The sequence below is a fragment of the Loxodonta africana genome, chromosome 11 (genome assembly GCF_030014295.1).
Source record: "Loxodonta africana isolate mLoxAfr1 chromosome 11, mLoxAfr1.hap2, whole genome shotgun sequence".
Lineage (NCBI taxonomy): Eukaryota > Metazoa > Chordata > Mammalia > Proboscidea > Elephantidae > Loxodonta > Loxodonta africana.
The window spans coordinates 31,908,318-31,929,401 of record NC_087352.1 but is presented as its reverse complement, the minus strand read 5'-3'; the positions used below and the strand labels follow the sequence as shown (position 1 = coordinate 31,929,401).

Here is a 21,084-nt window from a genome sequence, read left to right as displayed (position 1 = left end):
GCTGTAGAGAAACACTTCATTTATGCACCTGGCAATCCTAGAGAAACTTCCAGTTATTTTGTAGGATGTTCTTTTTGTCCATTAATGTACAGAATTATAAGTGCTGGTAGATACTAGAGAATGCAAGTATTTTTCAGCTTTGTAGACTTTTAGCAATTAAAAATCTTAGGGTTTGCAGGAAGAAAAATTAAACGTTGTACAGAAGGCAAGGATAGTTCTCAGCCTCTCCAAATTACCTTGTGCATATACAATAAAAATCCTCCCCCTTGATGTTTCAGTGCAGTTATGAAATAATATTGAGCTACGTAAAGCAGGAATCAGAAAGGGATACCTGCGCTCCGAACGTCATCCACCCATCCCTCAAACGTGGGTCTGCTCTGCTGATAGAGTTCTGCCATTTTCTTCCCCCATAAATCATGCCCAGAAGGCATAACTTCATTTCTGATTTCTATTTCTTTAATGTAGCATGAGAATTTCGGTAGTTACAAAGCAGAGTGCAGAATTCTTTTCCTTTCTGATCCTTTTCCCCCAGTTTTCTGTAGTTGTCTTACACCAGATTTGGCATTTGACCACAGTTTTTTTTTTTTTTTCAAGTAACTTGTCTTTATCAAGCCTTTCCAAATCATTCACTTTGGCTTTCATTGAAATATCAACAGTGTTTTTATTTTCAGAAGCCATTTGTTTGTTTATTGTTGGAATTATATGAAAGCTGGTAAAACTGACCTGGGCAGCTGGTGAGAGAATGTCATGGGCACGTTAGTGCATGTCTGTGAGTGCTCTGTGGGGCAGGAGCACTCTGTAGGGTCCGAGCAGCCGTCACTGGGTTGTGCAGCAGAGACTCACGGTGGGGTGACTTCAGCAAGCTGCTAAGTGGGACCAGTCAGGGAGGTGCTGGTACTGGTCATGATGTCATTTCAACTCACTGAGCCACAGTTTTGCCACATCTGGCAGTCCACTACCTTTGGGGATGTTTTCACTGCAGTGAAAGTTTGACTCAACAAGAATGTGTAAGTCTTAAGTTAAAGTAGTATTCTAAGGAGCATATGAGACACCCTCCAACAGCTTACAAAAAAGCATGAAGAGATACTGTCACTTAGGAAAATGTCTTTCATGCTCTTATTTTCATTTTTTATGTATATTATTAAAAATGAAAGTTTTGAGAACGTTCTGTTTTTAACACACTTTATAGTATGTAAATGTGCATGTTACTTCAGATAACACAATATTAATTTCCATTCAGGTCAAGATCTTATTCAACACAATTCTAACGGGAGTAGTGAACTAAATGGAAGCATACGATTGTCAGCACCTGCAATCAACAATCAGTCCACAGGTGCCACCTTAACAATAAGCAATGATCAACTTCTCTCACAGAGTGCAACATTAAACTCCTCAGGTATGCAGCTAATGATCTAGCCAAGAAAGGTGTTATAAGATGTCACAGTTACAAGGTGATGCAGACGGTAAACGAGGAAGAGTAAACCCTTCCGGTGACAAATGTGTAAAATACAGGTATAAGTTATGTATATGTTAACAACACTTAGTGGCTTAGGTATAATTCTAGGCTACAGAATTCTCTCCAGAGTTATCAACCGATTAACAATTCTACCTTTTCAGGGATAGAAATAAGTAATTTTACTGAAATATGCACATCAGTGTGCAGTTAGCATGCAGTGCCCCTGTTTACAGAGCGGCTGCTCTCTGGCCCAGTGCTAGGATCCTTCCTGTTTGTCCTGCAGGGTGAATTTGCTGCCACCAGCTGGCAGCAGGATAACAAAATTGAAAGAAGGCAGCTTTCTCAGGCTTTGAAGTACAGGCTTTTATCAGAAGTAAACTGCTCATTAGCAAACAAGCTCAAGTAAAATAAGTCACAGATTCATAATAGTTAAAAGTTTAAGATAACATATCTTTCTGGCTTTCTCAGTCTCCTAGAGATTTCATTCACTTTTTAGCCTTATTTTCCAACTTTTTAGATAATTTTTTGAGAAAAAAATTTTTAATGTTCAAGTGTATTCTCAAAAGCAAGGCTTTTTTTTTTAATGCTTATTGAAGTGCTTTCTTATCCAGTCATTTCTTCATTCAATAAAACACGGTAGCATCTGCCACGTGGTAGGATTGTAGTAAGCTTGGAAATACAGTACTGAGCAAAGTAGATGTGGTCCCCTATGTTTTGGATCTTAGAAGCTAGCAGGGTGCAGGCATTGATTCAAGACTCCCACAAATGGGCATGAAACTGCAGCTGGGATGACCCGTAAAGGAGGGATCACAGTGCCCAGTGTGTCCATACCAGGGAGCTCGGCCTGGCCAGGGATGCTTCTGATGTTTCACACAAAGCAGCACGTGTGAGACAAGGCCAGGATCTGAGAATAGTGGACCACTTGGAAGCGGAGGGACAGCGTTGTGTCTCCTTCTCATTGACTAACAGCATGGCATCAGGCCCAGTAGGCCAAGAGCTTTGTCCAGGTCACATAGCTGTAGGGCCAGGCAGATCTCACCTCTCAACTCCTGGTGCCAACTATGAGGTCTGCTGAAGCACTTCTGTCCTCCATTGTCCCACCATGGCCACTTCACTCTAACCCTGCTCATCTGTCAGTTTGTTTGCTTAACTTTGGGGCTATGACATACTCTGTCATAGAAGTTAGTTCTTTTACTTACTAATTTGAAATAAGAGAAGACTTTTTTGTTTTGTTTTTCAATGAAGCAGAATTTTGCTTTATATTTTAGCTGATAAAAGCTGAGAATTTCAGGTTATTATTTAGTCTACAATGGGTAAGTATCCAAGTCAGATCATGTACTACTGAAGTTACTTAGCACACTGTTTATACAAAGCATAGACTGCATTGTTACTCACCATCTCTAGATTCCTAATCCTAAACTTTGTGTTTATTATCATTCCCACTTCTGCCTGGTGCATGTTGAGATCTGAGGATATTTCTTGTGTGTGGGCAGAGGGAATGACTGTCATACTGTTGTGGGTCTCGTTTCAGGTCGTTGTCGTTGTTAGGTGCCGTCTAGTCAGTTCCGACTCATAGCGACCCTATGTACAACAGAATGAAACGCTGCCTGGTCCTGAGCCATCCTCACAGTCGTTGTTACGCTTGAGTTCATTGTTGCAGCCACTGTGTCAATCCACCTTGTTGAGGGTCTTCTTCTTTTCTGCTGACCTTGTACTCTGCCAAGCATGACGTCCTTCTCCAGGGACTGATCCCTCCTGACAACATGTCCAAAGTATGTAAGATGCAGTCTCACCATCCATGGCTCTAAGGAGCATTCTGGCCACACTTCTTCCAAGACAGATTTGTTCATTCCTTTTGACAGTCCATGGTATATTCAATATTCTTCGCCAAGACCACAATCCAAAGGCGTCAACTCTTCTTTGGTCTTCCTTATTCATTGTCTAGCTTTCACATGCACATGATGTGATTGAAAATACCATGGCTTGGGTCAGGCACACCTTAGCCTTCAGGGTGACATCTTTTCTCTTCAACACTTTAAAGAGGTCCTTTGCAGCAGATTTACCCAATGCAATGCGTCTTTTGATTTCTTGACTGCTGCTTCCATGGCTGTTGATTGTGGATCCAAGTAAAATGAAATCCTTGACAACTTCAATCATTTCTCCGTTTATCATGATGTTGCTCATTGGTCCAGTTGTGAGGATTTTTGTTTTCTTTATGTTGAGGCGCAATCCGTACTGAAGGCTGTGGTCTTTATCTTCATTAGTAAGTGCTTCAAGTCCTCTTCACTTTCAGCAAGCAAGGTTGTGTCATCTGCATAACGCAGGTTGTTAATGAGTCTTCCTCCAATCCTGATGCCCCATTCTTCTTCATATAGTCCAGCTTCTCGTATTGTTTGCTCAGCATACAGATTGAATAGGTATGGTGAAAGAATTCAACCCTGATACACACCGTTCCTGACTTTAAACCAATCAGTATCCCCTTGTTCTGTCCAAACAGCTGCCTCTTGATCTATGTAAAGGTTCCTCATGAGCACGATGAAGTGTTCTGGAATTCCCATTCTTCGCAACATTATCCATAATTTGCTATGATCCACACAGTCGAATGCCTTTGCATAGTCAGTCAGACACAGGTAAACATCCCTCTGGTATTCTCTGCTTTCAGCGAGGATCCATCTGGCATCAGCAGTGATATCCCTGGTTCCACATCCTCTTCTGAAACCATCCTGAATTTCTGGCAGTTCCCTGTCGATATACTGCTGCAGCTGTTTTTGAATGATCTTCAGCAGAATTTTGCTTGCATGTGATATTAATGATATTGTTCTATAATTACCACATTCGGTTGGATCACCTTTCATGAATAGGCATAAATATGGATCTCTTCCAATCAGTTGGCCAGGAAGCTGTCTTCCATATTTCTTGGCATAGATGAGTGAGCACCTCCAGCACTGCATCTGTTTGTTGAAACACCTCAATTGATATTCCGTCAATTCCTGGAGCCTTGTTTTTCCCCAGTGCCTTCAGAGCAGCTTGGACTTCTTCCTTCAGTACCATTGATTCCTGATCATATGCCACCTCTTGAAATGGTTGAACATTGACTAATTCTTTTTGGTATAATGACTCTGTGTATTCCTTCCATCTTCTTTTGATGCTTCCTGCGTCGTTTAATATTTTCCCCATAGAATCCTCAAGAATAGATTTGATGCCTTGGATGCTAGTGACCGAAGACCAGACGAGTTGTGGAATGACATTAAGGACGTCATACATGAAGAAAGCAAGAGGTCATTGAAAAGACAGGAAAGAAAGAAAAGACCAAGATGGATGTCGGAGGAGACTCTGAAACTTGCTCTCAAACTTCGAGCAGCTAAAGCAAAAGGAAGAATTGATGAAGTAAAAGAACTGAACAGAAGATTTCAAAGGGCCTCTTGAGAAGACAAAGTAAAGTATTATAATGACATGTGCAAAGAGCTGGAGATGGAAAACCAAAAGGGAAGAATATGCTCAGCGTTTCTCAAGCTGAAAGAACTGAAGAAAAAGTTCAAGCCTTGAGTTGCTCGTTTCAGGAGACTGTAGGAATTAAAGCTGGCCCCTGCTTGCTTTGCTGAAGACTAAACTGGCTGCCATGGAATCCTGTATCTTTATGGAAGCTCCGCTTGAAACTTGTAGTTACTCCTTGGCAAATTGATGGAAAGACAATGGCAGTCTAGCTGTTCTGACTTCTATGGAGTAGTTTCCTGTGCTGCTTGTTGGACCTGGATGTTTGCTGGTACAGTGGCTTCCTTAATTCAAAATCAGGGGTGTTCTGGTCAGAATGGAGAAATGGACAAGATGAGAATATGTGAGCTCCAAGGGTCTGTTTTGGCTGCGAGTATTTCTTTAAACTGCTGTACTCTGGCCAGAGTATAGTGGGTTAGGCACGGAGTAGTCTTCCTTGTAAACTTGCCTCCTCAGATACACATTGATGAGTCTCATAGAGAGGGTGGGGGGAGGTTCTCTCAGGGCAGCATTGTCCCTACCCATCAGTGTGCTCAAGGTGCTACGTGACACGCCAGTGAGGAGTCCCGAAAAACAGACCTTTTTTGCTGACTTAATTTTTTTCTTTCTTTTAGACACTTTTTTTTTAAAGAGCTAGCTGAGATATTGCTTTTAGTATTATTATTTTTTAATATGATTTAGCTTATCTCACACATTAAATTTTGGTACCTTATTTTTTTAGAAAATATTTTTCAAGGGATCCAGTGCTGTTGTAAAGTAAAAGGTGAATTCTTAATTAAAGAACGTTTGTGTATTATTACTGTTACAGCAGCTATTCTTAAGTACACGAGTGATTTTATATGAGCAGTGAGTTGTATCACGTTCCCAGGTTCCTTTGGTACCTTTGGGTGCTCCTCGATATAGGAAGAGATTCTTATCTACTGTTCCACTTGATCTTTCTGAGTGCTTTGCACAGTCCATAGGTGCTAGTTGTTGAGTAGCCGATCCCGTCTCCATTGTAGTGGCTGGGGTATTGCATCTTCGCGGGCGGTATCTATTTTGGAGTCAAAGTCACCCCAGTAAGAATTAAAACTGAGGTGACGTTGTTTTGAGATTAAACGAGGCTCTTCTGGGACTTGATGCTTGGGAATCAGTGGCAAGGCTCTTGCTTCTTTCTATTTATGAAACCTTCCAGAATTATAACTGGATTTTCTTAGAAGCTACAAAACCTCATCCCAATGATGATGTAAGGTAGTGTTGAGTTTGAGGAACATGTAGCATTTATTAATCCTTTAAAGAAGACCTTTAGACTCAATCAAATGTGTCCTGGGGGAACTGTGGTTTCAGAAAAAAATAGGAAATAAAACTGGACAGGTACAATCTTCACTTAAATATTGGATTCTAATTTTCAAGTTAAGGCTATTTATTTTGAATTGAAAACTGTGGCCTTCAGAGCTTTAAGCACATCTTTTATGTAATTAAGAGCTATAAATATTAAACAAATGTAATTATAGCTTTTAAAAACTTATTTGAGTACTTAGGAAATGTTCAATTTTTTTCTTTTTAATCATATTGAGGGTAGTTCCACTTGAACTGGTATCATTCTCTTTCCGGAAAACCCGCTGGACTAAGGGCGCTATTAAAGGTTCATCCCCCACGCTGGTTTGGAACGTGAACCCTGAACTTGCCTGGAGCCGTCAGGCATCGCGTGGATTGAAGGAGGTCACAGGCCCCCGTGCTCTGCTTAGCCCCCTCATGCTGCGTGGCTCTGGAACCTTTTGATTCACTAGGAACCAAGAGAGTCAGAGACGTTTATCTGGGGAGGGGGCGAAGCTCTCTGCCTTCTTTATTTCAGAAATTAGGGTAGGCTTTGTGTTCTTTCCTGTCTAAGGAGTAATGAATCTCATTCATTTTTGGCTTTTTTTTTTTTTTAATGCCATTTGGATGAGAATCGTGGGTATGTGATTTGTGGTGTGGTTCTAGCCAGCCTCTGGGGCTTTGGCAGCAGACCACAGCAGTGCGGATGGCAATCAGCCCTGGGGTCCCCGCCTGCTCCTTCGTGCTTGTGGTGAAATTGCAGCCCACGTGGCTTCTTAGCACCAGCTCTGCAGGGCCTTGTTGTTGAGTCTTCGTCCATGCGCTGTAAGATACTACATGGGTCCTAGTTGGCGTAAGTTAGGATGTGTGGAGGCCACTTTATAACGGATGTGAGGTTGTTGACGTACTGATAACTGGAGTCCTCACAGTAGCGGGCCTCCACAAATCCACACACATCGTCATTGAGGACAGTCCTGGCTTCTCTCTGGAGTGCATTCATCGCTGTGCTGGTATGGTGGGCGAGATCCAAGGTCTCTTCTTTCTTACCTGCAGCCGTGGTGGCTGCTTCAGTGCAAGACTCCTGAGTCCTAGTGGTTGCTGCTGTGGAAAGTTCCAGGTCAGTGCAGTGCATAGCGAGACTCCAAGCGTGTGCATATGCGAAGCATTTGTCTGGGGAACTCCATTTACAAGCAAGTAACCTGGGCTCCCTGCTGGCTCTGAGACCAGGCCAGGCTGCCCAGCTTTGCCGGCCCACATAGCATTGAAGGGCTGCCTCATTTTGTTCCCAAATCCCTCAAGGACTCTTTCTGAGCTTACACGTGGTTGTTGTGTCTTAGCACCTGGCACTGTGACTGGCACAGTGGATGATAAAGAAATATTGGTTGCGTGAGTAGATGGATGTAGAAATGGACTATGAGGATAGAGTGAGAGAGCAAGTGTGTACGTTTATATGTTCACCAGAAACAGCTTTAAACATCTTTTGTGGGGGTGCCCGCCAAAGGGCTTTGATAATTCCATTCGAAGTCTGTCTCATTTGCCAGTAGGGTGCTTGAGTGTCTGATTTGTAGAAGAGGCCTTTCTTGCCCCAGATATCTTCCTTTCTCTTACTATTGGTTACCGGGGGAAATGTCTGGCACAGTTCTTTGTGGCGAGTTACAGTTACATTGTCTTGGCAAAGACACCTAAGATGTCGAGCAGGGCAAATAAATAGTTAAAGGGTTTTGAGTGAGGTTTGTTCCAAGTGTCTATGCTTAAGGACAAGTGAACATCTTGGGGGATGTGACTGAGAGCATAAGCAGAGGGAATGTGAGCTTCAGAACCAGTCCTTGCTCCGTGGATCCTGTTGGATCCTTCTGTAGGCTCTTCTCTTTTGCCCTCAGTGAGGACAATGAATCCTGGAAGTTCACCTTTTTGTTCCTGTCTGTGTTACCACTGTGACTGAGCTGTGCCATCACTGGCTTTCTCTGTACTCGCTTAAGAGACAGTTAAGTGCTCATCTGTAAGCACGCCTGGAAAATAAAAAAAGCTTTGAGGCAAAATTAGAGTGAAATTAGATAACTTCTGTGACGTGGTTTCAAAAGCTTAGGCAGAGTTTGTACTCATCATGACTAACAGATTAGTTTCTTTATGAAAACTATTCTTCCCAAGCCGTGACAAGTCAACTTATCTAGCGTCCCCATTGACCTGCTCTTCTTGCCTCTCTTGTAGAACTTAACGCCACTCCTGGGAGCCTTCCTTCTACCACGCCCATGTCTCCATCCACCATATCCACACAGAACCTGGTCATGGCGTCGTCAGGGGTGGGAGGCGACGCCAGCGTCACACTCACGCTGGCTGACACTCAGGGCATGCTTTCTGGGGGTCTTGACACGGTGACGCTGAACATCACCTCGCAGGTAAGGGCAGGTCCCACCTGTCCCTTCACATTTACTCATCTCCCTCCAGGGCCTGTGGTCAGCTATAAACTGCCACCATGGAAGTCTGCTGCACAGTTGGTAAAGAGCCCCTTCTGGTGCCCCTCAGTATCATTTTGTTTTTCAAAGACCGGTTTCCATTTCAGCTGGTATTCTGTTACACAATACAAGAAATCATTGGAGATACTGATGGCCAGAATGGTATTATTATTTGAGTTAGAATCACAGGTAAGAGGAAGAAGTTAATTAACATTCCTTAAAGATAGGAGCGTGATTGTAACTGTTACCTAACTAAGAACTCCAAAATGCAACCTGGCTGCATTATAAGACCTACCGTTGTAACTGTGAGAGCCTTTTTTAGGCTAACACAGCCATGGCATGTTACTTAACAAACTGATTGCACTCATGCATTTCATAAAGAAATGGTGGACTCTTTTTTAATAATATGCGTACCTGATGTGATTTATGCATTAGGATAAAGTGTTTTCGGCTTGTTCATGTTGTAGCACGAACAATATTCCACTGTGTAGATATACCGCATGTTGTTTATCCATTCACCAGTGGGGAAACATTGGGGTTGTTTCCACTTTTTGAAATAAAGCTGCTATGAACACTTGAGTACAGTTTTTATGTAGACATAGGTTTTCATGTATAAATGGTGTCGAAGGGTGGAATTACTGTGTCATATGGTAGTTCTAGGGAGCCCTACTGGCACAGTGGTTAAGTGCTGTGCTGTTAACCAAGAGGTCGGCGGTTGGAACCCACCAGCCACTCTGTGGGAGAAAGATGTAGTAATCTGCTTCTGTAAAGATTACAGCCTTGGAAACTCTATGGGGCAGTTCTCCTTTGTCCTGTAGGGTCACTATGAGTCAGAATTGACTCAGTGGCAATGGGTTTGGCTTTTTTTGGATGATAGTTCTATGTTTAACTTTTTGAGGAACTGCCAAGCTATTTCCACAGTGGCTGTAGCATAGATCTTTTAAATTTTCAGCTAATCTGATAATGTTAAAGCTTCCGAAGACACCACTTTTCTCTTTCCAGGGCCAGCAGTTCCCGGCGCTGCTTACAGACCCATCCCTCTCAGGCCCAGGCGGCGCAGGCTCCCCGCAGGTAATCCTGGTGAGCCACACGCCACACGCTCCCTCGGCTGGGTGTGAAGAACTGGCTTACCAGGTGAGTGCACTCTGTGTTCACGCTGTCACGTTTCACGTGGACATAGAGATCCAGAGGAGGTGACCTGTGTATTAAAGTGACAAGAGGGATAACATTTTCTCATGATGTGTAATTTTTCTGTAGTTGTACAACCTGAAATATTGTTCTTATTTACGTGATTATTAACTGCTTAATAACCTCTTTTTATCCCAACAGAGAAAATCATGCATTATTGATTTCTTAGCTAGGAATTTTTTCCTTCATCCTAAAACCTCTAGCATTTTCATTATGTTGATCTGTTTTGGCCTCTTTATCATTCATCAGTGTATGTTTGAGTGATGGCCACATTCCAGTACTGGTCCAGATGCTGGGGTGGGTTGTGATGGTGGACAGATATGTAATACCTGTTGGGGAACCACATGCTTGTGAAGAAAGTGTGGAGGGAGGGAGGGTGGGGACTGTGGTCTGTGTTGGGGGGCATGCTCCCAGAAGCATCACGGGGCAGAGTCCTGCGTGAGATGGAGGGTTGAGCTTGGTGAGGTCTGGAGAAGGAGAGCTGAGTGACAGGTCCCAGGCCTCCTTCATTCTGTGCTTGTACTTTTTGCTTTTTGTTAAGTGGGATCTTAGTACCACAGAATTCGAGGGAGCATTCAATAATGTAGAAATCTATTTTATATTTATTAACATTTTATATTTGCCTACTGGTCAGATGTCACTTGGCCATTTCCATGCATAATTTTTAACTTGTAGTTTTTTCTTAGGTTTCTTCTGTCAACATTGCTGATTCTTTTATTTTTAACCTATAGGGTTTTTGTTGTTGTTAATGTATTTTGTTATTGTTGTTGAGAATATACACAGCAAAACACGTACCATTTCAACCGTTTCTGCATGTACAATTCAGGGACATTGATTACATTCTTCTAGTTGTGCAACCATTCTCACCCTTCTTTTCTGAATTTTTCCTCCCCCATTAACATAAACTCACTGCCCCCTAAGTTTCCTGCCTAATCTTTTGAGTTGCTGTTGTCAATCTGATCCCACGTAGATAGTTCTTAAAAGAACACAATGCTCAAGGCAGGCATTCTTTACTAGTTACGCTAAACTATTGTTTGGTTTTTAAGATGACTTCAGGGATATTTTTGGTTTTAAGGTTTAAAAGTTATCTCAAGGCGATAGTTTCGTGGGTTCATGCAGCCCTATGGCTCCAGAAAGTCTGGAGTCTATGAGAATTTGAAATTATGTTTTGCATTTTCTCCCTTTTGATCAGGTTTCTTCTACAAAATCTTTGATCAAAATTTTCAGTAATGGTAGCTGGGTACTATCTACTTCTTCTGGTCTCATAGCAAAGGAGGCAGTTGTTCATGGAGGTGATTAGCCACACATTCCATATCTTCCTCCTATTCCTGACTCTCCTTCTTCCTCTGTTGCTGAAGGCAAATAGAGACAAATTACCATGCCTTGAAAGGCTACTTGCAAGTTTTTAAGACCCTAGGCACTACTCAGTGAACTGGGAGGTTATTATTAGGCCAATTAAGCCAGATGACCTTGAAGCTATAACCCTACTTTGTTGTATGCACCTTTGTGTGTGTGTGACCTATTTGTCATTTGACTAGTCTTTTTCTTTTTTCTTAAAATTCATGTTTCCGGGGCCCAGAATGTTTAGTAACTGACAGTTCTAAATACCGTATGCTAACACCCATTGTTATCAAGTCAACTCTGAATCATAGCTACCCTATAGGACAGAGTAGAAATTCCCCATAGGGTTTCCAAGGAGCAGCTGGTGGATTTGAACTGCCGACCTTTTGGTTAGCAGCCATAACTCTTAACAACTATGCCCCAGGGCTCCAAATACTATAGAATCAGATGTAAAGCACAGACAATAAATAAGAAGCATTAAACTTTGTTTAACCATTTTGAGCAAATGAGTGTTCAAAATTATTATTTATTGGTTTTCAGGGTGTTCAGGACTTTCTTCCATAAAATAATTAGATATGACAGGTTTACCCAGCACCAGGGAGCTGCTACCTGTTCCCCACCCCACTCAATTTGGCCTGAGCAGCCAGAGCTCATCAGCCAGATTTCCCTTAATAGACTTTCAGCACATTGCTTGCCAAAATCTAAAAAGCTGGGACTCCTGATCATTATTCCTTTTAATCTCCTTTGTTTTGACACCTTTGTAGTGAAACCTAATTAGTCCTCTGCATTTGAGGTGGAGCTCTCATTACCAAGGTATCCTTTCTCTAATTCCTATACTTTAAGTGACGACTATACATAACCACTGCCACTGCGCTATTTTTTGATCTTTTGATTTTTTCCCCAGCATTTTTTAATATAGCTGGAATAATGTTTTTAGACTAGTTTTATATTAAAATTAGTTCATACTGTTGCCATTAAAGTTGTACGTTCCGTTTTAACTTCCATTTGAGTAGTATTCATTCACGAGATGAGCTAAATATTGAAACTTGGTCTACCTCGGATATTTTCAAAATTTGAAATGTTAATGAAATACTAAAGTGAAGTACATGCTGATTGCACACGTGATTGTTAAGCAGGTAGCTCTCTGGGGTGTTTTCAGTTCTCTCAGGAAAGAGCATGGCTTGCCAACATTGGTGGTTACTGTCTGATTTAGTCCTGATGTTCTCTTACCCTGGTTAGAGTACATGTTGAAGCTTCCAGGTATTGAGACAGTCTCTGGGCTGCCTGTGTCCCTATGCACATGGTGTGGAGCAGAGCCGCTGTCTTGTCTCCTGTGGGTTTATCTACACCCACTGGCGGGGGGAGGGGGGGATGGCGCCCTCTAGTGCGCATTAACATGCTACCTCGAGCAGATCTGGACACCTGCACCCAGGTGGTGGTAGGGTTATCGGCAGGTCAGGGCAGTGGTGTGCAGTGCCCGCACACTTGGCATGCTGCTGCTGTGTGGTCAGCTCCGGCTAGAGCAGTGACCAGGTGCCAGGCAGTTCCTGCAGTGGGGGGCTAACTGGTCCTCTAGTCTTCTCACCGGAGCAAAGTGGTTTTCTTTTTGTTTTCACATTTCTATTCATGGTTCATCTGAAAAGTCCATGTAGGCACAGCAGGATTCATAATCACAGTGTAGAAATGTCTTGTGATGGGGCTGCTGACACCTCAGTCCATGGGGGCCCGGCAGGGTTCACGCTCACAATGTAGAAATGTCCTGGGACAGGGCTGCTGATACCCCTCACTCCCCTGCCTTCACGATGCAGGACTGGGAACCCAGAGCCTACCCACAGCTCCAAGATGTGCGGTGACCAGGCTTCTCCCAGCAGGCATCTTACTTGCTTCCTCTGCCCTGCAGCCATCTCAGCAATTCCAGTCCTTTCTTCTTTCGCTGAATGCTTAACATTATTTTTTTATGTGGGTCAAGAACAGACAGCCGGTGGCCACATACCTGAGGCCAGACTCTTTCCTGGGCACATGCATGTATTACTTAGAGTAACCTGCCTCACAAGCCGGTGAGGAGTGGGCATGACTTTTGGCACTTTATTCACGAAGCAAATGAGTTTCGAAGGTCACAGTGCAGAACCTTCTCACAGATGCACCACTAGTAGAGACAGAACTAGGTCTGGTTAACCCATTTCTGCCTGAATGTGAGAATGTAGTTTTGCAGTTTTTACACCTGGTTTTCCTGTTAGTTGAGACTAGCACTTTTCCTAAACAGTTAGGCTCCAAGTGGTCTGGGGTCAGATGGTGTTTATGTACCCACAGGCACATATGGGTAGCATCTCTCTGTAGTGTCTTCTCATGATAGGTTAATAACCGCATATGGAGTTCTGCCACTGCCAGCCCTGGTGTGGAGCATGAGATGATCCCGTGTCTCCTTAGGCCTCTTGGAGGGTGACTCAAGGCTGCACGGTGGAATGGTGGCCCCTTCCCACCTGCCCTCTGCCGATTCACAACAGCTTTAGGGTCCCCACGCCCTACCCCTGCCACACTAGAGGGCCACGTCTGCTGCGAAGGTCAGCGAGTAGGGACACTCAGACACAAATAACCGAGGCAACTGAGGTGGGCAGCCAGACCTCTCGCTCTGGCAGAGCGCACATCCCAGACTGAAACCTTCACATACACATCCTGTATCCTGTTTCCCATCCCCCTTTTGACATGCATGATTTGGGCAAATGGCCACAAAGATCTATTTTGCTCCATTTTCTGATTTTCGTATGCACATAGCTAGGAAATGGAGCAGAACATCTGAGATTTTGCTCCAGAAAAGTTGTTAACAGTTATGAAATCAGCAGCCCTGTTTCTGAAGCTGTGGTCTATTGAGCCTCCATTATGCTGGAAAACTTTGTGTAAAAGTAGTGCTTAAGGGCCACATGAACCAGAGACTTAGATCATTCTGAGACCAGAAGAACTAGATGGTGCCCGGCCACAATCGACGACTGCCCTGACAGGGAACACAACAGAGAACCCCTGAGGGAGCAGGAAAACAGTGGGATGCAGACCCCAAATTCTCATAAAAAGACCATACTTAATGGTCTGACTGAGACTAGAGGAATCCCGGCGGTCATGGTCCCCAAACCTTCTGTTGGCCCAGGACGGGAACCATTCCCGAAGACAACTCATCAGACATGGAAGGGACTGGACAATGGGTTGGAGAGAGATGCTGATGAAGAGTGAGCTACTTGTATCAGGTGGACATTTGAGACTGTGTTGGCATCTCCTGTCCGGAGAGGGGATGGGAGGGTAGAGAGAGTTGGAAGCTGGCAAAATTGTCATGAAAGGAGAGACTGGAAGGGCTGACTCATTAGGGGGAGAGTAAGTGGGAGTATGGAGTAAGATGTATATAAGCTTATATGTGACAGACTGACTTGATTTGTAAATGTTCACTTAAAGCTCAATAAAAATTACTAAAAAAAAAAAAAAAAGTAGTGCTTAAGCAAACTGTGCTTGCTTGGTGTATCTTTCTTTGAGTGGTGCGGACCAGGTATTGAATTCTCACTTCTAATTAATGAAATGTTTGATTTAGAAACAATTTTGTGTGCATATTTAGTTACTGTGACTACTGATAACTATTTGAGTGTGTTACTGAAGAATACCAGATGGCATCATTATCTACAGATTCTGGTTTTAATTAGTGATCTCCATCAAGTAGATCATTTGTTTAATCATGTGGTTGCTTTATTTGTAGTTACAAAATAGACAAGTATCATTTGTTCCAGTGTTTTTCAAGCTTTTTTGACTCAAAAGAAATACTGTTTTATGCAGTGACCTTGAACGTGTGTGTGTTGTTTCTTTTCTTTACATACACAGATACCCACATGTAGACACACCCCTGAATCAGTGTCACAAAATAATACCTGTATTGCAGGTGATGTATTTGCTTTCTCTATGCTGGCCTTTTCCAAATTTTTTTTTTTTTTTTATCATATAGTTCCTTTTTTATTACAGCACGGATAACATCACAGAATAACGTAAGAGCAGCTTGTAGAAGTTTTCAGAAGTATTTTTCTTTAATGCTCATCTATTTCTGTACAAAATACTTTTTTTTTTAACTTTAATTGAGCTTCAAGTGAACGTTTACAAATCAAGTCAGATTGTCACATATAAGTTTATATACACCTTACTCCATACTCGCACTTGCTCTCCCCCTAATGAGTCAGCCCTTCCAGTCTCTCCTTTCGTGACAATTTTGCCAGCTTCCAACTCTCTCTATCCTCCCATCCCCCCTCCAGACAGGAGATGCCAACACTGTCTCAAGGGTCCACCTGATACAGATAGCTCACTCTTCATCAGCATCTCTCTCCTACCCACTGTCCAGTCCCTTTCATGTCGGATGAGTTGTCTTCAGGAATGGTTCCTGTCCTGGGCCAACAGAAGGTTTGGGGACCGTGACTGCCAGGATTCCTCTAGTCTCAGTCAGACCATTAAGTATGGTCTTTTTGTGAGAATTTGGGGTCTGCATCCCACTGATCTCCTGCTCCCTCAGGGGTTCTCTGTTGTGCTCCCTGTCAGGGCAGTCATCGGTTGTGGCCGGGCACCAACTAGTTCTTCTGGTCTCAGGATGATGTCAGTAGTTCATGTGGCCCTTTCTGTCTCTTGGGCTCATAGTTATCATGTGACCTTGGTGTTCTTCATTCTCCTTGGATCCAGGTGGGATGAGACCAATTGATGCATTTTAGATGGCCGCTTGTTAGCATTTAAGACCCCAGACGCCACATTTCAAAGTGGGATGCAGAATGTTTTCATAATAGAATTATTTTGCCAATTGACTTAGAAGTCCCCTTAAACCATGGTCCCCAAACCCCCGCTCTTGCTCCACTGACCTTTGAAGCATTCAGTTTATCCCGGAAACTTCTTTGCTTTTGGTCCAGTCCAGTTGAGCTGACCTTCCATGTATTGCATATTGTCCTTCCCCTCACCTAAAGCAGTTCTTACCTACTAACTAATCAGTAAAAAACCCTCTCCCCCCCCCACCTCGTAACCACAAAAGTATGTGTTCTTCTCAGTTTATACTATTTCTCAAGATCTTATAATAGTGGTCTTATACAATATTTGTCCTTTTGCCTCTGACTGATTTCACTCAGCATAATGCCTTCCAGGTTCCTCCATGTTATGAAATGTTTCACAGATTCGTCACTGTTCTTTATCGATGCGTAGTATTCCATTGTGTGAATATACCACAATTTATTTATCCATTCATCCATTGATGGACACCTTGGTTGCTTCCAGCTTTTTGCTATTGTAAACAGAGCTGCGATAAACATGGGTGTGCATATATCTGTTTGTGTGAAGGCTTTTATTTCTCTAGGGTATATTCCGAGGAGTGGGATTTCAGGGTTGTATGGTAGTTCTATTTCTAACTTTTTAAGATAACGCCAGATAGATTTCCAAAGTGGTTGTACCATTTTACATTCCCACCAGCAGTGTATAAGAGTTCCAATCTCTCCGCAGCCTCCCCAACATTTATTATTTTGTGTTTTTTGGATTAATGCCAGCCTTGTTGGAGTGAGATGGAATCTCATCGTAGTTTTAATCTGCATTTGTCTAATGGCTAATGATCGAGAGCATTTTCTCATGTATCTGTTAGCTGCCTGAATATCCTCTTTAGTGAAGTGTGTGTTCATATCCTTTGCCCACTTCTTTATTGGGTTGTTTGTCTTTTTGTGGTTGAGTTTTGACAGAATCATATAGATTTTAGAGATCAGGCGCTGGTCTGAGATGTCATAGCTAAAAATTCTTTCCCAGTCTGTAGGTGGTCTTTTTACTCTTTTGGTGAAGTCTTTAGATGAGCATAGGTGTTTGATTTTTAGGAGCTCCCAGTTATCTGGTTTCTCTTCGTCACTTTTGGTAATGTTTTGTATTCTGTTTATGCCTTGTATTATGGCTCCTAAGGTTGTCCCTATTTTTTCTTCCATGATCTTTATCGTTTTAGTGTTTATGTTTAGGTCTTTGATCCACTTGGAGTTAGTTTTTGTGCATGGTGTGAGGTATGGGTCCTGTTTCATTTTTTTGCAAATGGATATCCAGTTATGCCAGCACCATTTGTTAAAAAGACTATCTTTTCCCCAATTAACTGACACTGGACCTTTGCCAAATATCAGCTGCTCATATGTGGATGGATTTATATCTGGATTCTCAATTCTGTTCCATTGGTCTATGTGCCTGTTGTTGTACCAATACCAGGCTGTTTTGACTACTGTGGCTGTATAATAGGTTCTGAAATCAGGTAGAGTGAGGCCTCCCACTTTCTTCTTCTTTTTCAGTAGTGCTTTGCTTATCCGGGGCTTCTTTCCCTTCCATATGAAGTTGGTGATTTGTTTCTCCATCACATTAAAAAATGACATTGGAATTTGGATCAGAAGTGCATTGTATGTATAGATGGCTTTTGGTAGAATAGACATTTTTACTATGTTAAGTCTTCCTATCCATGAGCAAGGTATGTTTTTCCACTTAAGTAGGTCCTTTTTAGTTTCTTGTAGTAGTACTTTGTAGTTTTCTTTTACATATTTGGTAAGATTTATTCCTAAGTATTTTATCTTCTTGGGGGCTACTGTGAATGGTATTGATTTGGTAATTTCCTCTTCGATGTTCTTTTTATTGATGTAGAGGAATCCAAGTGATTTTTGTATGTTTATCTTATAACCTGAGACTCTGCCAAACTCTTCTATTAGTTTCAGTAGTTTTCTGGAGGATTCGTTGGGGTTTTCTGTGTATAAGATTATGTCATCTGCAAATAGAGATAATTTTACTTCCTCCTTGCCAATCCGGATGCCCTTTATTTCTTTGTCTAGCCTAATTGCTCTGGCTAGGACCTCTAGCACAATGTTGAATAAGAGCGGTGATAAAGGACATCCTTGTCTGCTTTCAGGCTCTCTCCATTTAGAGTGATGTTGGCTTTTGGCTTTGTATAGATGCCCTTTATTATGTTGAGGGATTTTCCTTCAATTCCTATTTTGGTGAGAGTTTTTATCATAAATGGGTGTTGGACTTTGTCAAATGCCTTTTCTGCATCAATTGATAAGATCCTGTGGTTTTTGTCTTTTGTTTTATTTATATGGTGGATTACATTAATGGTTTTTCTAATATTAAATCAGCCTTGCGTACCTGGTATAAATCCCACTTGGTCATGGTGGATTATTTTTTTGATATGTTGTTGAATTCTATTGGCTAGAATTTTGTTGAGGATTTTTGCATCTGTGTTCACGAGGGCTATAGGTCTGTAATTTTCTTTTTTTGTGATGTCTTTACCTGGTTTTGGTATCAGGGAAATGGTGGCTTCATAGAATGAGTTAGGTAGTATTCCGTCATTTTCTATGCTTTGAAATACCTTTAGTAGTAGTGGTGTTAACTCTTCTCTGAAAGTTTGGTAGAACTCTGCAGTAAAGCCATCCGGGCCAGGGTTTTTTTTTGTTGGGAGTTTTTTGATTACCGTTTCAATCTCTTTTTTTGTTATGGGTCTATTTAGTTGTTCTACTTCTGATTGTGTTAGTTTGGGTAGGTAGTGTTTTTCCAGGAATTCATCCATTTCTTCTAGGTTTGCAAATTTGTTAGAGTACAATTTTTCATAATAATCTGTTATGATTCTTTTAATTTCAATTGGGTCTGTTGTGATGTGGCCCATCTCGTTTCTTATTCGGGTTATTTGTTTCCTGTATTTCTTTAGTCAGTCTGGCCAATGGTTTATCAATTTTGTTAATTTTTTCGAAGAACCAGCTTTTGGCTTTGTTAATTCTTTCAATTGTTTTTCTGTTCTCTAATTCATTTAGTTCAGCTCTAATTTTTATTATTTGTTTTCTCCTGGTGCCCGATGGATTCTTTTGTTGCTCACTTTCTATTTGTTCAAGTTGTAGGGACAGTTCTCTGATTTTGGCTCTTTCTTCTTTTTGTATGTCTGCATTTATCAATATAAATTGGCCTCTGAGCACCGCTTTTGCTGTGTCCCAGAGGTTTTGATAGGAAGTATTTTCATTCTCGTTGCATTCTATGAGTTTCCTTATTCCCTCCTTAATGTCTTCTGTAACCCAGTGTTTTTTCAGGAGGTTATTGTTCATTTTCCAAGTATTTGATTTTTTTCCCTAATTTTTCTGTAATCGATTTCTACTTTTATGGCCTTGTGATCTGAGAAGATGGTTTGTAATATTTCGATGTTTTAGATTCTGCAGAGGTTTGTTTTATGACCTAATATGTGGTCTATTCTAGAGAATGTTCCATGTGCGCTAGAAAAAAAAAAGTATACTTTGCAGCAGTTGGGTGGAGAGTTCTGTATAAGTCAATGAGGTCAAGTTGGTTGATTGTTGTAATTAGGTCTTCCGTGTCTCTATTGAGCTTCTTGCTGGATGTCCTGTCCTTCTCCGAAAGTGGTGTGTTGAAGTCTCCTACTATAATTGTGGAGGTGTCTATCTCACTTTTCAGTTCTGTTAAAATTTGTTTTATGTATCTTGCAGCCCTGTCATTGGGTGCGTAAATATTTAATATGGTTATATCTTCCTGATCAATTGTCCCTTTTATCATTATGTAGTGTCCTTATTTATCCTTTGTGGACAAAATACTTTTTAAAGTTAAATGTTGATAAATCCCATCAGTTTTGTTCATTATCATTTGATTTCTTTCATTAAGTCATCTACATATAAATTTTCATCTGCAAAACTGAGCTGTATTATTTATAAAAGCCGTGTAATAAACCTCTCCTAGTTTGTTTATGGAAACGCTGGTGGCATAGTGGTTAAGAACTACAGCTGCTAACCAAAAGGTCGGTAGTTCGACCACCAGGTGCTCCTTGGAAACCCTGTGGGGCAGTTCTGCTCTGTCTTACAGGGTCGCTGTGAGTTGGAATCGACTCGACGGCAATGGGAGTTTGTTTATTCTTTTTAAAGTGATGGTGGTATCCCATTAAAATGATTTGAAGACCTACTAGTTGGTTATAACCTACAGTTCAGGGAAGAGCCATTTGTATCATTTATAGTGCAGTTTGCTAAGAAAGATCTATGGCCAAAGCAGTAGCATTTTTCACGATATCGTTTATCCTTGACTGAGCTAAAACTAGTGATAATAGCAGTTAGTGTCTGTCGAATGCTCGCTGTGTGCCCGGTCCTGCTCTCAGCCCCGGGACATCTCCACGCGCTCTGCTCTGGCCCCAGTGGGGGTGCTGTCACTGGCTTACGTGAGGATGTGCGTGTGGTTATGCGCTTAGCCACAGTGGCCAAGGCCGTCAGTGTGAGGGCTGGAGTCTGTGCCCCAGACCCACTCATCAGGATCTAGTGTAACACGGGAGGTGTCGCTGGCTGAAATTTGAACAAGATTATAAAACGTCTGCACCGTGGACCCGGTGAATGTGCATGCTTCCCGGCTTTGATTGTCCCCTGGTTCACAAGCTCAGCTGGTCTAGCAAAGGGGGTGTGACCATCCAAGGCACCCAGCTGCGCTGGTGAGTGTGAAGTCATGGGATTCCCTCTTTGCTCCAGGTGACTGACGTCTCTGCAAACCTGACCAAAGGGAGCCCGCCTGAGAAGGAGGGCCGGGCGCACCAGTGCCTGGAGTGCAGCCGCGCCTTCTCGTCAGCTGCCATGCTGCTGCACCATAGCAAGGAGGTGCACGGCCGTGAGCGCATCCACACCTGCGGGCTCTGCAGCAAGGCCTTCAAACGCGCCACGCACCTCAAGGTAACCGCCTTCCGGCCGCGTGGCCTTCTCCGACCGAATGATAAGTTCCACCACTGCCTGAGGAAAGGTCAGGGAATAGAAATGACCTTACCAAGCTGTACGGGTTTTAGCAGGTGTATTGTGACGCACTGATTAAGAGATTGCGTTTTCATGT

General features: G+C 42.4%; 1 protein-coding gene across 2 annotated transcripts in view; it reads left to right on the top strand.

Annotated features, from left to right (window-relative positions):
- The window catches only part of ZNF236 (zinc finger protein 236), a 110,755-nt gene that overhangs the window by 73,368 nt on the left and 16,303 nt on the right, over positions 1 to 21,084 (top strand). The window contains exons 26-29 of one of the 2 annotated variants that reach the window (XM_064294380.1): positions 1,241 to 1,396; positions 8,453 to 8,640; positions 9,700 to 9,831; positions 20,733 to 20,930. In XM_064294380.1, coding sequence (XP_064150450.1) covers positions 1,241 to 1,396; positions 8,453 to 8,640; positions 9,700 to 9,831; positions 20,733 to 20,930 — 674 coding nt within the window. Of the gene's footprint in view, positions 1 to 1,240; positions 1,397 to 2,987; positions 3,229 to 8,452; positions 8,641 to 9,699; positions 9,832 to 20,732; positions 20,931 to 21,084 lie in introns of those variants that run through there. The other variant, XR_010323427.1, reaches the window with a different exon arrangement.